Below are 16,300 nucleotides of genomic sequence, written 5' to 3'. Positions count from 1 at the left end.
AAAATAGCAACTTAGACGGAAGCATATGTGCAGCTGGATGCAACAAACAGTATATAGGGACATTCGGTGGCTTGTTTATGTTTTCCTGTTTAATAATAAGGAGGTTTTCAGATTCATCTGTTTCTTCCTAAACTACACGTCTATAGGCTCGTTACTACTTTTGTCCATCATGTGAGGCAGACAACGGTCAGATACACATCACTGAAAGTCGATTAAAGCAGTCTCACAGCACTGTATCAGTAGATGGAAGGCTATTCCTGGGCTGCAAGCCACAAGTGCCAACTTACATTGCAGCTGTATATAAAGCAAATTTGACACTAAGCAGTGTCTTCAAAATTTATAAACCACAGCTCCAGCTTTCTAAAACATTACATTACCAAGTTTTGGTTATAGGGTATTTTTATTCTGGAGATTTGACCTCTGAAAGAGATTTCAGCTCTGTCCAGGAGGATCTAAGTATTACGTACATAAAGGAAAAAGGTATGTACATGAAAGCAAAAAGAAATCTTCTACCATATACCTTAGTTTCCCCAATGACAGAGGAGACAGATTTGGAGAATTTTCTGCTCCATGCACAATCGCCCTTGAAAAATAAATGCTAGACATTGGCTACACAGCCATTATTTAGCCAAACACTAAACGTGAGTTTTATTTAAGTAGGATGGAATTACAATGAGAGAGACAATAGAAGTCTTTTTGATAATCTTACAGGCAATAAGCAAAACAGATGTAATGTACCTCAACAGTACCCATTTGGGGAAAGAAATTGGGATTTGGGGATTTAATTCTCATGAGAATTCAGAAGGAACATTAAGGTATTATAGAGGCTCAATGATTTCTATTTTCACCCAGAAAATTAAGGGTTACCAGAGGGTTTGATTACTAGAGCTACCTAAAAAGCTTCTGAAGTCTTTTTCAGTAGAAAATATCTTTCTATCATGACATGCATTTTGTTAAAAAAATAATCATTTTTCTTTGGAAAAATGGAAAACAAACTTTTTTTTTCCTTCATACAAAGGCATTTGCCTTTTGGCTGCCAAAAACTCCTGAAAATTATCTGGATGACCTTGGATAAGAAAACATCCAAGAAAAATATTTTTTTGTTATTGCAGCAGTTAGAGGAAAAGCTAAAACAGGATATTTTCCTCACTCAATTTTATGACTACTCTCAATAAGACAGGCATAAAAGGTAAGGGGAAAAAAAAATGAAGATTTCTAAAATTAGGATGGGAGCTTCAGAAAAACAGAAATTATACCATCACTGGGGTTATGACTGGACTTTGGAGGCATTACCATTGCAGATTATGCAGTTAGAAGCTTGAATCTAATTTGGTGATACCAGAACCTCTGTAAAAGGTTCTTGAAACCGTTTTAAGAGATGGGTGTGTGTTCCAATCCAGATCTTCAGTAAGATCTCTCTAACTTTTCAATATTTTCCCTTCGCTCCATTGCTCCATGCTTATTTTCCAATCATCCTCTTGAGTTGTCCTTACAATAACATAACCAACCTCTAGGATATTAAATAGCAAATCAGTAAAAACTCTAACAATTTGAGGAGAAAAAAATCTGTAAATGAAGAAAAAAATTACTAGTAAAAGTTTTATTCATCCTTTGAACTACAGCTAGTTCTCTCTCAGCACAGATCTCAGAACAAAGAGAAGCACTTACACACAGAAACAATCCACCCAGTATTATCCCACATTTGTATTCACTGAATTGTTCCAATGTTCATTAGGTTCTGCTATTTGCTAAATGGGATTTTAATGTGTTTAACAGTTTTTGGCATTAACAGTTACTCGGTGAAGAACGCTGCAGTGATTTTTTTTTTTCTCCCATTTTGATGTTACAATTTTGATTCCTCGATGCCATTCTGCATTCATTAAAATACATAATGCTGGCAGTAATGGGGCACTGGATCCTGGAGATGCATGAACAATTTGAGATTTGACATCGAGACCAAATATTTAAGCTGACTGTTACTGTCAACAGGCAACTGTTGACTTCTAAAAACAAACAAGATTAAAAAGGAAGGGGACGTTTCAGGCAGTATCAGCATAGCTTACTGTCTGCTATGCCAGGCATCTGAATCACATCAGCTACATAAGGCACATGAAGTACTGACCCAATCATTGCTCATTTGTCCTGAAGCCAATTCTGCACATGGAAGAAAACCCTTGGCCTCTCCTTTCCTATTTCTCCTTGAATCTAGCACTGGTTCTATATGTGGCGGCATGCAATCCGTTGTCTTTAGCACCACAATTTCCAGTGCCTATCTGATTGTCTATAATATTTACCATCTGTGGTCACTCTGAACATTAAAACTGAAGAAACAGTGCTACCAAACTTTGTTTGAATCACAAGCTAATGATATTATATTATACAAAATGATAAAAGAGACCCATCTTTTCCCGGCCTGTTGCTTCTACCACAGAGGGATTCAGCTGCAACAGTTTGGAAGATCTGTCAAGTTAGGGCAGGATCTCGATTTAAATCCAAAACCTGTAATCGCTTTCAAATCGATTGCTGCATTTCTGTATCCTGCTTGATAACCTAAACGAAAGCCCGCTCATTTGAGGAAGCTTTCTAATGATGCCACAGAGCAATAACAACATTCTAAACTTAAAATGACCAAAAAAATGTTCTCAAAAACATGCTTGAGTCAAACTCAACATTACTGCACTAATACTGTTAAGTAACTACTTGAAAGTGCTCCTGATTAGGTAATGTTTCTAGTAGGTTAAACCAAAAAAGGGTGAAAAATATAATCTTTACGTTAAAGCTCTTGCCAACTGTAGACAACTCCACTGAATTTTTAAGTCTCTTTTTACAAGACTGCAAGAAAGTTTGTTAATCTTACAATGCCTCCATTCTGGCCTCTTCTCAAGCACAGATTATAGTAGCACCCTGGGAAATCCTTACACATGTGGTGTTGTTATCCATTTTGAAAACTTTCAGTATTTAAATGAACAGGTTGCTTAATATAGCAATTTCTAATTAGTATGTTGCATAATTCTGCTGATGCTTTGAGGCAGAAATTGCCATTCATGAAAGATCTAATAACCCTGTAATATTTCTGTCTCTCTGCCAGACCCTCTTTACTTTCTCAGAGGAGTATCCATCTGTCCCCCATACATACCTGTTTAAAAGAAAATAACAAACTCTCAGTTTGTATCTACTTATTGACTAAGGCTTAGCTCTACATTATTTATTTGGCAAAAATATCTTCCTTTGCAGCTCATCAACAGTAGTCCTTAACCACCCCAAGATACGCCAAAGAATATCTTCTTCATTGCGTCTGGACACTTACTCTGCAGTATTAAAGAGGCAGAATACAGAAAGAAAGAGTTGCTTTTCATGATCTTACAAGATATGAGCCCAGCTTTGCACCTAGTATGTTTTAGCATGAGTGAAAGCCAAAGAGAATATAAAAAAATTAGAACTGGGGCATACCAGGGAAATCAGCAATATGCCTACAACAACTGATCATAAACTGGGCTGGATGACAGTAGATACTGTTGCTGCTAGAATACACCATGTGGCTGGGAGCATGCACTGTTCTGAGAAGACTTAACTGCATCCAGTAAATTCTACCCTGATGGGTGAAACTACGATTCCTCTTGTTAAATCAAAGATGAAAAATCCTACTCATTTAATTGCTATTGGAATTTCACACCCTCTCTTCTGTCACTGCAATGAGCACTCTGACAGCACTCAATAAAATGTGTTTACTTTAGAGCAAAACTATTTTCAGAGACTTCTGGACATGCTGATGGTAATCACAGTAACCATTGCATTCTTCCGTAGTAAAAGACATCATAGGGACAACTAGAGATGTACCAGTAATATAAAACCATTTCTAGCAAAAAAGAGTACACTTCCAAATTACTTCAGCCCTTTCCCCTGTATTTAAGGGACCCACCTTCTCAACTGTAATGTCATCGCATCTAGAAGAGGGTGGCTACTAACCTGCAAAGCATTAATTATATGTTTGTCCCAGAGCTCTTGAAAAATATTTCCAAGACATGTTTTCAGGAAGCTATCTATAACACACAACAAAAATGTTCCAAAGGCTGAATATGAATGAGGCTACAAAACAGTGAGGTACCACATGTGGCCAAATGGCTAAAGCAGTAATCTGGGATGCAGGCGGTGACGCATGGTCTTCCAAACATGCCACCGACAGGTCTGCCACTTCTCGCTTACAAGCCACGAAATATAGACTATGCCAGTTCTACATGTGTGTGCTGACCTGAGCTCTGTGCTGTCACCACCCAGAGGGGATCTGATCTGTTCCACCATACAGAAGCCAGTACATGTCCAGCAATGCACTTTCGCCACAGAGCTTAACTGCCTAGCCAAAGTGGCTTTTGTAGGAAATCTCTGCTTCTCATTCTAATGCAAACATCAGTACACAAATGTATGTAAACCACTGACAGCTGAAGTTTGCACTTACCATAATACTTAGTAAGACCTTTGGCCCAAACGAAGTCAATCATACATATCTCCTTTAAAAGAGCTTAGCATATAAAAGCCCCTATTGCTCAGCCCCAAAATTGCTCCTTCAGTTTGGAAAATTCTGCCTAATTTGCTTTGTTTTGGTTTTATTTGAATGAGAACAGAGTAGAGGAACAACACTCACTGGGCTCCCACAAGTCTCAGCTTCTCATGGTCTGCTCATAGTGCATAAGAGGTGAGCTCTGGCCTGGTGGTTTGACTCTCCTCGAACACCAGAGTGAGAAGGTGATGTGCCAACGAAAGGTTCTCAAACTGGATGCAAGAGGCAAGGCTGATGATCAAATGAGCAAACTGGGAAACAGTTTGGCTCAAGCTCGTTATGATTCGCAAACTTATTTACAGAGAGGTAATACACACCTCTCACTGAAAGAGAAAGATTGAAGAAACACGAATTCTTTTTGCAGGGGAAAGATGTACACTGCCAAAGCTCAAATCAGAAAACTGCATGCTGTTGACACAACCAGCCTTTCAATTTAGGAAGTATTTTAATTACCTAAGTATTCAAATGACGGATTGCTGATGAAATTTCACAGTAGCAAAAACTGTATCTATGCTCTCAGCAAATAATCACTAATGTGCTATTAGCTCCCTCCCCTCCAAATTGGCTTATGCTGCTGAATCAAGTGATGTGTAGCTTAGAGAACATTTCAGGTTTCATGCTTTGTGAGTAGAAAACTACTATGCAATCAGTTCTATCGCACATTTAAAACATGTTATTTATGCCAGCTAACTATCAATGTATAGACAGAGTGCAATCATACAGTATCAGGAGAGAGGCTCTCTTCTAGCCCACCTGGAGTATTGCCCATGCACTTATGAAAATTTTAAATGCAAGATGAGCTTTACAGGTTCAATCACACTGCAGCCACTGAGATAGAACAACTGTGTCATCTCATATAATATGTCTTTCATTTTATCAGAAGACTCAGAAGAGTTCATGTGAAATCAGTGGTTTTAAGCAGTCCAGGCAGCAACCTGACATAAATCAAGGGAAAGGCTTTGGGATTAGCAAGTTCCGTGTGTGGCACTGACTAAAAATATAGAAAACTCCCCTCAAGCCACTTTTCCAGCTTAGAGACTTAGGATATTATTCTCTTGTCCACTGTTAATGTGGCCCTGTATGCTCACTAAAAGGGGAAAACAATATTTAAGTAATATATCATCTCTTACTTCAACATGTCATTACTACACTCCATGATTTACCATATACATGGGAATTACAGTGTTCACAAAACAAGCATATTTATAGAACTGCCATTCATGCCTTAGCAGTCCATGTGTTTTCATCTTCTTACAAGGCTGCTTCTTTCTGTTGCTTCTTCTCCTCCTCCCTACCCAAAATGAAAAAAAATACTAACGACTGTTTGAAAGTGTAAATGAATGCTATGGATTTCACAATAATAACTCAGTGTGTTTTAAATTACATCAGCTTAGTTCTCTGAAGAGAGAAAACAAGTATTTTGAGAAGCTGCCTGCAGCAAATATACATGTTTCCCACATTTACCTGTAGATGGCATTCATCCCATTGCTGTATGTGGCTCTTATGAGGATCCTCTTCACATTTGCAAGGACAGTCATGAACTCCCTCCTGCTGACTGGAAGATCAGTGCCATGCACAGAGAATGATTCTGGTTTCAGCACAATTTCTTCAGTGTGCTCTTCAGAAGGCTGCAGGTGAATCCCCTCTTTTGGAGTGCTGATTCTCAAGGCATCTCCCTACATAGAGCCATGAGAGAGAGACATTTAAATATGAAAAAAGTCTAAAAAAGCTCCATCTGCAGCCAGTTGGGGTACAGGATTTATTGAATAATATATTTTATGAGAATAAAAATATCAGGAATAACATTCACCTTTCATAATCCTGAAACTGGCTTGCCTGATAAAGTTGAAAGTCAGCCCTAAAGAAAGTTTAGGTTATTCAGCTAAAACCTAGTGTCATGGCTTTGCATAGGCAAAAGCAGATTCATACAATGCTGAGCTGCACAAGAACAGGTCTACTGAAAGAATGTGAAAGCATTACCTCAAACGACAAAGTATTTTTTTCCTTCATTCTTCCTGATGAACAGGAACAATACAGTTTTGTAAGCTACTGCAATATTGCCAGAGGCTCCTTGAGATACTGAAGATTTTAGTTCTCTAAAGTGTGTCCATTTTCTGATAGTATAAATTAGCTGAAAGTACATACACCCTGCTGTTTTGTGTCCTCAACCACCAGGTTTCACGCTGAACATCTGAAGAAGTAGGCAATTTTCTCTTTTTTTTTTGGTGGCTGAAAATACAATCACTTTACCTCTATGATGACATCAGATTGAACCATCAATTGAACTGTTTCTTCTTCCTCTGTGAAATCATAGGAGACTGTAAATTTCAGATGTCCTCCAGCAGCTGCTACCTGGTGAGAAAGAAGACAAAAAAATGCAACTAAATGAAAGAAAACAGGCCTTAACCATTTCGGGTCAGTTTTCTTGAGAGTCAGTATTTCCCAGAAACAAACTTCTAATATTGCAAAGCTGTTTGCAGATACCTGGGGATTACAGGTCTATGAACCATTCTCTTCTTGCTCAACCATCTAGAAATCACGCTTAGTCATTTTTCTTCTATGCCTATTGAAGGCTATAAATTCCTTAAACACATGGACTAACAAAGTAATCAGAACCAGACCTGAAATTTATGCAGATTTTCACTTGATACTGACACCAGGTTTTCAGTGTATTTTAGTTATATGGTCCTCATTTAGGTTGGGCTTATACATCAGCAGCTTTAGCAACCTTTGGAAGATTCAATAATTTCAGTTGTGTTGGACGGGCAAACTACCAGAAAAGAAAAAAGCCCAGTGATGTTTTTCTTAGAATGAACTGTAGCCTAAAATAAAGCAAGAATTTTCCCTCATGGAGTCAAATAAACTTACTTTAGAAGAATGCTCCAGCTCTTTCTCTCAGTTTGACTCAGTCTTCAATGTCAGAAGTCAATAACCAGGCTCTTGTGTCATACCAATATCTATTTTTTTCTGTGCTCCTATAATGCCCAAAACCACGGCAAAGACACTAGCTTTTCCATGAAAAAATGGAATAAGTAGATCACTTTTAGAATGCAAATCAAAAGATGAAGACTTGAATGACAGAGTTCAGTACAAAAACAGTGCTTTTTTTTTTAATTGTTTGGAAGTAGCATAAGTAAATCAGAGGTAGCAAGAGCTGTATTTTGGGTTTTAAACGCATCTGCCTCATACTTCATTGCAATGGCAGCCTCTTCTTAGGTACTATTAAAATCACAGGGATCCTTCTGCCCTTCCAGTGCATACTGCTGATCACAGAGCAAACTCATGAGTCTTCCACAAAGAGAATAATCTCGTTATTCTCAAGGACATAATGTGCCACCACTTGTTCATCACACTAGATGGTTTTGCACACAGTAACAGAAAGCAGTGAAAGTAATAAACTTCATTATTTTTTAATACATCTAATTTAAGGGGAGAAAAAAGTCCCAGTATTTAAGGCATGGACATCAACTGACTTTGAATTAACCACAAAGGTATAAAAATCCATAAACTGTATCTGAGGCTGTACAGCTAACTGCTACTAGGTTAAAGCCAGAAAATTCACTCTAATCCATAAGCCAAAGCTTGGATCATAGAATCATAGGATTACAGAATCATAGAATATCTCAAGTCAGAATGGAACCATAAAGATCATGGAGTCCAACTCTCTGCTCCTCATAGGACTATTTAAAACTAAACCATAGGACTAAGAGCATTGTCCAAATGCTCCTTGAACTTGGTGCTGTGACCACTTCCCTAGGGAGCCTGTTCCAGTGACCAACCACCCTCTCAGTGAAGAATCTTTTCCTAATGTCCAGTTTAAACTTCCTCTGATGCAGCTTCATTCCATTTCCTCATGTCCTACTGCTGGTCACCAGAGAGAGGAGATCAGCACCTCTCCTTCCACTGCCTTCCTTGAGGAAGCTGTAGACTGTGATGAGGTCACCCCTCGGCTTTCTCTTCTCCAAGATGAACAAGTCAAGTGACCTCAGCCACTCCTTGTAAGTCTTGCCCTCAAGAACTTTCACCATCTTGGTCACCTTCTTCTGGACACACTACTAATTTGATGTCCTTCTTATACTGAGATGCCCAGAACTGCACACAGTGCTCCAGGTGAGGCCGCACCAGTGCAGAGCAGAGCGGGACAATCGCCCCCCTCGCCCGGCTGGCAATGCTGTGCTTGATGCACCCCAGGACCCAGTTGGCCTTTTGGCTGCCAGGGACACTGTTGGCTCATGTTCAACTTGCCATCAACCAGAACCCCCAGATCTCTTTCCATGGGGCTGCTCTCCAGCCTCTTGTTCCCAATTTGTATGTATAAGCAGGATTACCCTGTCCCAGGTGCAGAGCCTGGCACTTGCACTTGTTAAATTTTATATGGCTAGTGATTGCCCAGCTCTTTAGTTTATCCAGATCTCTCTGTAAGGCCTCTCTACCCTCGAGGGAGTCGACAGCTCCTCCTAGTTTAGTATCTTCGGCAAACAATAGCACTGGATGTATACATAGTATACAAACCTATTAGGACCAATGCAACTACATTCAGCCTTGAGTGTAACAACATGAAAAGACTTTTTTTTCCATAGACATACCTTTTACAGCATTTTTGTTTTGCCTGCAGTCAAGGCTAAACACTGGTTTATAAGTGTAAAAGGAATGTAGAAAATGTATATATCCAAAATGCTGCAAGACATACACAGAACTGCTTTCAGCTTTAGACAAACACTTTAAAAGAGTAACTTTTGCAGAATTTCATAATTTCTGTTTCATGTTCAGACTAAAATGATTCAAGAAAGTGAAAATAATGCAAAGACAAAGACTGTATGGTTTCAGGCAACATATAAAAATTATGCACCGAGACAGGTTTTACTTTTTCCCAACTGCATAACTTCTACCTTATTAAATGAAAATCCAACATGGGGAATGGATAAGCTATACAGAAAAAAAAAAAAAAAAAAAAAGAAAAAATAGAAAAAAGAAAAAAGTGAAAGGACGGGTTCTGATTCAAAATAAATGCAGACAGAAAACCAATCAACAATGCAGACTTTGACCACAAATATGTTGGAGAGGAGCAGACAAACAGATAATAGTTTAGAGAAAGGAACCAGAATGGCATAGGGACTTCTGTATACAACCATCACAAAACACTAGAGGAAAAAGGTGGGTTTGACTAGTCCAGAAAAGAGAACGCTAAGAAGGAATAGGAAAATAGTTAACCAAAACACAAAAGACTGGAAAAATGAAATGGTAATTTTTATTTTCCTGTGGCAACTGCAGGGAAAGCAAGAAGATCCACCTTGAACATACAGAAAGCTTTCTGACTGTAAGGATGGTCAAAAACATATCAAGCAACTTGAAAATGCTATTGAATTCCTTCATTAAATGTTTAACAGCAGTTCAAACATGTCAGAGATACTCTAGGTATGATGCCTAAGAGTTGGAATACAACTAAGAAGTCTCCTGAGGTCTCTACTAGCCACAGCAGTCTGAGTTCTGCAGCTGCCGCTGGCAAGATTTGCATATCACAAACAGGATTGCACAGTGAAGTCAAGGTCCCAAAATGGCACTTGTCGGAGAGAGTACCTCGTAATTCAGAATATATATATTTATCCTGTGTGCTGTATAATACCAACGTAGATTAGAAAAAACTCAAACTTAAATAAAACAGAAAGTACTACTACCTTCTGCCATTGCTTATAAATATTATTTCCTTTCTCTGTATATTTAAATACAAGCTCACTCACAGGCAAAAGAATCCAGAGGTCAGTCCCTGTGCTTTATGGACAATTATGTCTCATCTAGTGCAAAAAATACTTTTCACTGAATTTTGAATATAAGGGTGATGCAGAAGTTAGGCACCTGTGAGATCCCTTCATTTTGACACTGTTCTCTGTGTCACCCAAAGATTCAGAGTTCTGCCTCAAGGACTGTCATCCAAGGCCATATCAACATCAAAGAGAACACAGCATAAAAGTTTGCCTTGCTGGTGACAAAGGCATGTATTGTTGAGACAAGAATAGCTGACTAAAAACGTCAAGGAAGTTCCACAGAATTTCCTTTATCTCTCCCACCTGTTTTTAGATTGATACATCAAATATTTCTTCCCAGCTCAGGAGGCAGAATCTACATGTTCAAGAAAAGTCACAGGCTCCCCAAGAATTACAAGTATAGGAGAGAGAAATCACACCTATCTAATTCTAATCCACCAAGTTTCTGGCAGATAGTTAAATTTTTTGCTTGGTTAACTGTACTTCTAGTATTATGTTACATGTTTTTGAAGGATACAGCCAGAGAGCAGACAAGACTGGTTACGACATCCTGACAGTTGCATTCTGGGTCAGCCAAAACCCTCTGAAGCAGGAGAGATGGGTCCTTTCCTGTGAACTAATGCCCATTCTCAACAGGAAGAAAACTGGAGGGTAGGAGGAGGTGCTCAGTACTACCTTGTGTAAAGCACACCTTAATGTTATGCCTGTCATACTAAAATATTTTTTAAATCAAGACAAGTGATAGTAAAGCACAAATATTTACAGCATTGAAAACAAACAGCATTGCTACAAATATTTGCAAAGCCATAGATGAGGAGAGCTCGAATTTCTTTATATGGAAATCAAATTCTGGAAGTCTCTCTCTTTCTCGACTTGGTCAGTCTGCTGTCAATGCTTTTCTGGGCAATCTGGCAGGATCTCTCCTGCTAATGTCATTGGAGAGTACCTCTTTCTTATACAGCTTTTATAAGCCATGTTATTCTTGAATCATTTGGTGATTCACACATTCCCTCTCCAATGCCTCTTGTAGCTGCTTATAAAGTTTGAGCACTTACTCCACTACAACAGAGGCCGCCTCATTTCTTCGAAACAACATCTGCCAAATGTAACTTCAGAAGATCAGGAGCTACCTCCACAAAACAGGGTGCTGTTTACAATCCTTTCTCATTGTGCAGTAAAATGCTCTTCTGTCAGCTAGGAAGAGACTCAGCCTGTGATTAATGCATCTAAATATAGTTGCCTGTTTGTGAATTACATGACCATGACCCTCTTCAGTGGAAGCCAAATGGAATATACTGGGGCATCTGATACGACACTATGTGGCTACATATAGACAACTGAAAGAAGTCCTCTGTATAGTCAAAGGAACCTAGAAAGTGGCCAGTCTATGGTTTCCCCACTGATGAATGACTTTCAAGTCACTTCACTTTGTATTTATATTTAAAAAATAATTTGGAAGGCATAAAATACATTTCACAAATAAGTAATCACACAGCAAGTGTATTATTGAAATGAAACATATGCACCTTACTCACATGTTTAGTAGCAAAATCTATAACAGAATGGAGCTCAGAGAGGCTTTGATCTTAGGCCTAACCCAAAAGAACATGACACTTTCAAAAGCAAAATTGTATTATTTCAATGAAGTATATTTAGACCAATACTCATAAACCACCAGACTTTGAAATCAAAGGCATCAATTAATTTCAAGAAGTTGGACAATATTTTCCCTCTTCATTGTTAGTGGTTCTAGGAGAAATATAGATACTGACACATTGTATTAGAAAGATAAGCATCACAGAGAGAGTTTATATTTTTATTAGACCAATACAGCTGCAGTACAGCTATGGAAAGGTGAAATGCTTTTGGAAACATGAACCCTGCTTGCTATTAATTATTGTTTACATAGACATAGAGTTAGAACTATACTAAGTGAAAAAATGATACTAAAAAAAGGGGAAAAAAAAGAAAAAAAGCTTAAAAACATGAATTAGCAGAATATTTCAGTGGAGAAAGCTAGTATACATACATATACATAATATACATACAAAACCAGGGAGGTGTCTCGCAGCAAGATGCTGATAGTAACTCAAAGTTTTAAGAGATAAAAATCTTCTCTCATTCCAAAATATATCCCCAAAACAAAACACCCATTTGTTTCCTGATATGCCTGTGAACGTTCTTTCGCTTGCTGTCATGATTATGAGAAATGACACAGATGGTCATTCAGTTTTCCAGTGGCTCTGTCATATTCCTGGTGGCAATATCTACCACTAGATACAGTACTTGAAGGTAATGAAATCCTATTATACGCAGTTTAACATTCTCTGCTAGCCTTCTTGAATCTCCATGAAGTAGAACTGCAATAAAATGTTGACGTTAATTTGGACTCTCTCACCTCCACAAACTCTCCAGGTACACATTTATTTTATGACACAGATTTCAGCAAATATAGAGATATCTGCCACCAGAATATCAGCACTATGTGAAGGAAACCCTTTAAAAAAAAAAGATTGCTCCCAGTTTCTTGGTGGTGATCAATTTAGTCCATAATTGATTGGCACCTATGCAGTTGTGATATGATTTTACAAGGTGCTAAACAGGCAATGTACCACCTTAGCCGATGCCTAAGTGCATTCTAGTTCTTCTAGCCAGCCCACTCAATGCAGAAGGGAATAGATAAAGGGCTGCTTTTCCTAACTTAATTTACTTACATTTAAGGAAGTATTGCATTGTTAACCCAGCTCTCATCTAGATTGCTGTTTTCTTTACGAAAAAGTACTGGCTGTAAATTTACGACATTTAATTGAGTTTTTCTGGTCCAGACTTCATGCTGGTTGTAGAGTGAGGGAAGGCAAGGACTAGGAAAGAATTCTGATAGAACCATCACCAAGAAAACATCAAACTTTTATTCATTTAGTAATAGCTCTCAGTAAAGATTGCATGTTTTAGTTTTGCACAAGATCCAATTAGAGATTAAATAGATTCTCCTCTCTTAGACAGACCTGAATTTAGATAGGATATAAAAGCTCTTCTGAGGCATTATAGTAATATTTCAGATAAAGCAGGGAGCCGAATAATCATGTTCCGTTTGAATGACAGTATAGTTCTGGTGAGCTTTAAAAAAATGCCAGTTTTCTTCATAGGGAAGTTAAATTTTTCCCCTGAAAGAATGGACTCGTTCCTCCAACTCTCTACCACTTAGAGTTTACTCAACTCTGTCTCAGCTATTTCAGACGACTACAGCTTCCCTGCTTAAGAACATTCAGAATTCTTCTATACAAATTGTATAAATTCATGCTACATTCTACCTAAATTCATTTATTCAAAATACTGTTCCAGAGAAGTGCACCGAACAAGGACTGAATAAACTTATATAAAGTAGCCTGGCCACTATAGTGCTTGGTTCAGCTGTTTTCCGCGTGTGTTGTTCTGCAACACTGAAGCACTCAAAGGGGAAACAGGACTTGAAACAGACCCCTCTGATAACCAAGTCACACTGTAAGAAGATTTCCAAGTCATTATTTTCTGGAATATTATCAAGAATGTTATGATACAGACTCTTTAATTTTTAGTATTTCCTCTGCTGATCCTACGTAAAGGCAGAGTTAAGCCAAAGATAAAGGAGTTTTAATCAATGTAGGCACTTACCTAATCAGAGAATGCTCCCCCATGTCAAAGCTATATGCTAAGAAATCAAAGAGCAAGATACAAAGTATACCAAAGAGAGAACACTTATTTGCTCTACCTCGAACAACCTTTGTGGAATACTCAAAAAAAAAAGCCTTAAAAACTAATTCTGTAAGATCTTCTTTCTTCATACATTGGGTAATGGAATAACACATTCACAATAAATCTGAATATTTCACAGTTTCCCAGCAATGAAAAGAACCATTAAATCTGTGGCTTTAATTGTTTTCCCCTATGTAAAAGTCTTCTCTGATTAAAAGACAAATAACACCTGTCCATAAAGCAAGCACAACTGATAGGAAGCGACCAAAACTCTGCCAAATTGTACTTCATATGTACCTTTAGTATGCCTCTTTCATATATTTTATATCAATACTTGAGTAATTGGGATGACTTCCAGAACACATATTAGTCTCAGCTACAGCAAAATCTGTACACTGCATCTGATCACTAGGCAGTAGAAAGAAAACCCTGGTGCCTATCAGAGAAATATCTTGTGTTCAGATTCAAACACAATAGAAACATGAAGGAAGAAAGAACATCAAAACGGGAAGGCATTATATCCTAGTATCTCCTTAATCATGCTTTTCAAGCATCCCTCGTTTTTGCTAGAATACCAGTAAATCGAGTTTAATCGCATAATTTAAAGCTTTTTGAGTTTTGGTCCTGCTGCCTTTTCCTTCTTGCTCCAGAAAATGCAAGGCATTCACAGAATCACAGAATCAGAGAATGTTAGGGATTGGAAGGGACCTCAAAAGATCATCTAGTCCAATTCCCCCGCCGGAGCAGGAACACCTAGATGAGGTTACACAGGAAGGCGTCCAGGCGGTTTTTGAATGTCTCCAGAGAAGGAGACTCCACAACCTCCCTGGGCAGCCTGTTCCAGGCTCTGTTACCCTCACGGAGAAGAAGTTTCTTCTCAAATTTAAGTGGAACCTCCTGTGTTCCAGTTTGTACCCATTGCCCCTTGTCCTATCATTGGTTGCCATCGAGAAGAGCCTGACTCCATCCTCGTGACATCCACCCTTTATATATTTATAAACATTAATGAGGTCTCCCCTCAGTCTCCTCTTCTCCAAGCTAGAGACCCAGCTCCCTCAGCCTTTCCTCATAAGGGAGATGCTCCACTCCCTTAATCATCTTTGTGGCCCTGTGCTGGACTCTCTCAAGCAGTTCCCTGTCCAGAGTAGAGGGGAAGGAGAACCTCTCGACCTACTAACCACCCCTCTTCTAATGCACCCCAGGATGCCATTGGGCTTCCTGGCTACAAGGGCACAGTGCTGGCTCATGGTCATCCTGCTGTCCACCAGGACCCCCAGGTCCCTTTCCCCTACACTGCTCTAATAGGTCATTCCCCAACCTATACTGGAACCTGGGGTCGTTCCTACCCAGATGCAAGACTCTGCACTTTCCCTTGTTATATTTCACTAAATTTTTCCCCACCCAACTCTCCAGCCTGTCCAGGTCTCGCTGGATGGCAGCACAGCCTTCTGGCGTGTCAGCCACTCCTCCCAGTTTGGTGTCATCACCAAACTTGCTGATAGTACACTCAACTCCCTCATCCAAGTCGTTGATGAATATATTGAATAATACTGGCCCCAGTACTGACCCTTGAGGCACACCACTAGATACAGGCCTCCAATTAGACTCTGCCCCATTGACCACGACTCTCTGGCTTCTCTCCTTCAGCCAGTTCACAGTCCACCTCACTACCCGATCGTCCAGACCACACTTCCTCAGTTTAGCTGTGAGGATGCTGTGGGAGACTGTGTCAAATGCTTTGCTGAAGTCAAGGTAGACCACATCCACCGCTCTGCCATCATCTATCCACCTCGTTATGTCTTCATAAAAGGCTATGAGGTTGGTCAAGCACGACTTCCCCTTGGTGAAGCCATGTTGACTGTCCCTGATGACCCTCTTATCCTTGATATGCCTTGAGATGGCACCAAGGATAAGGTGTTCCATCACTTTCCCAGGGATGGAGGTGAGGCTGACTGGTCTACAGTTGCCCGGTTTCTCCTTCTTGCCCTTTTTGAAGACCGGAGTGACATTTGCTTTCCTCCAGTCCTCAGGCACCTCTCCCATTTCCAAAGACTTGGCAAAGGTGATGGAGAGTGGTCCAGCAATGACCTCAGCCAGCTCCCTCAGCACCCACAGGTGCATCCCATCTGGACCCATGGATTTATGGATATCCAGATTGCTTAAATGCTCCCTAACCCAGTCCTCATCAACTGAGGCAAAATCCTCCATTGTCCTGCCTTCCTCTGGGGCCTCAGGGGTACGGGGCTCCTCA

General features: G+C 39.4%; 1 protein-coding gene across 5 annotated transcripts in view; it reads right to left on the bottom strand.

The window, feature by feature from the left end:
* Positions 1-16,300, bottom strand: part of LAMA2 (laminin subunit alpha 2) — a 361,287-nt gene that overhangs the window by 159,137 nt on the left and 185,850 nt on the right. For all 5 annotated transcript variants that reach the window (XM_065632757.1, XM_065632758.1, XM_065632759.1 and 2 more), the window contains 2 exons: positions 6,806-6,907; positions 6,020-6,231 (listed from right to left, as the gene is read on the bottom strand). In XM_065632757.1, coding sequence (XP_065488829.1) covers positions 6,020-6,231; positions 6,806-6,907 — 314 coding nt within the window. The remainder of the gene's footprint in view (positions 1-6,019; positions 6,232-6,805; positions 6,908-16,300) is intronic.

The sequence above is a fragment of the Caloenas nicobarica genome, chromosome 3 (genome assembly GCF_036013445.1).
Source record: "Caloenas nicobarica isolate bCalNic1 chromosome 3, bCalNic1.hap1, whole genome shotgun sequence".
Taxonomy (NCBI): Eukaryota; Metazoa; Chordata; class Aves; order Columbiformes; family Columbidae; genus Caloenas; species Caloenas nicobarica.
This window is presented reverse-complemented; position numbering and strand designations above follow the sequence as displayed.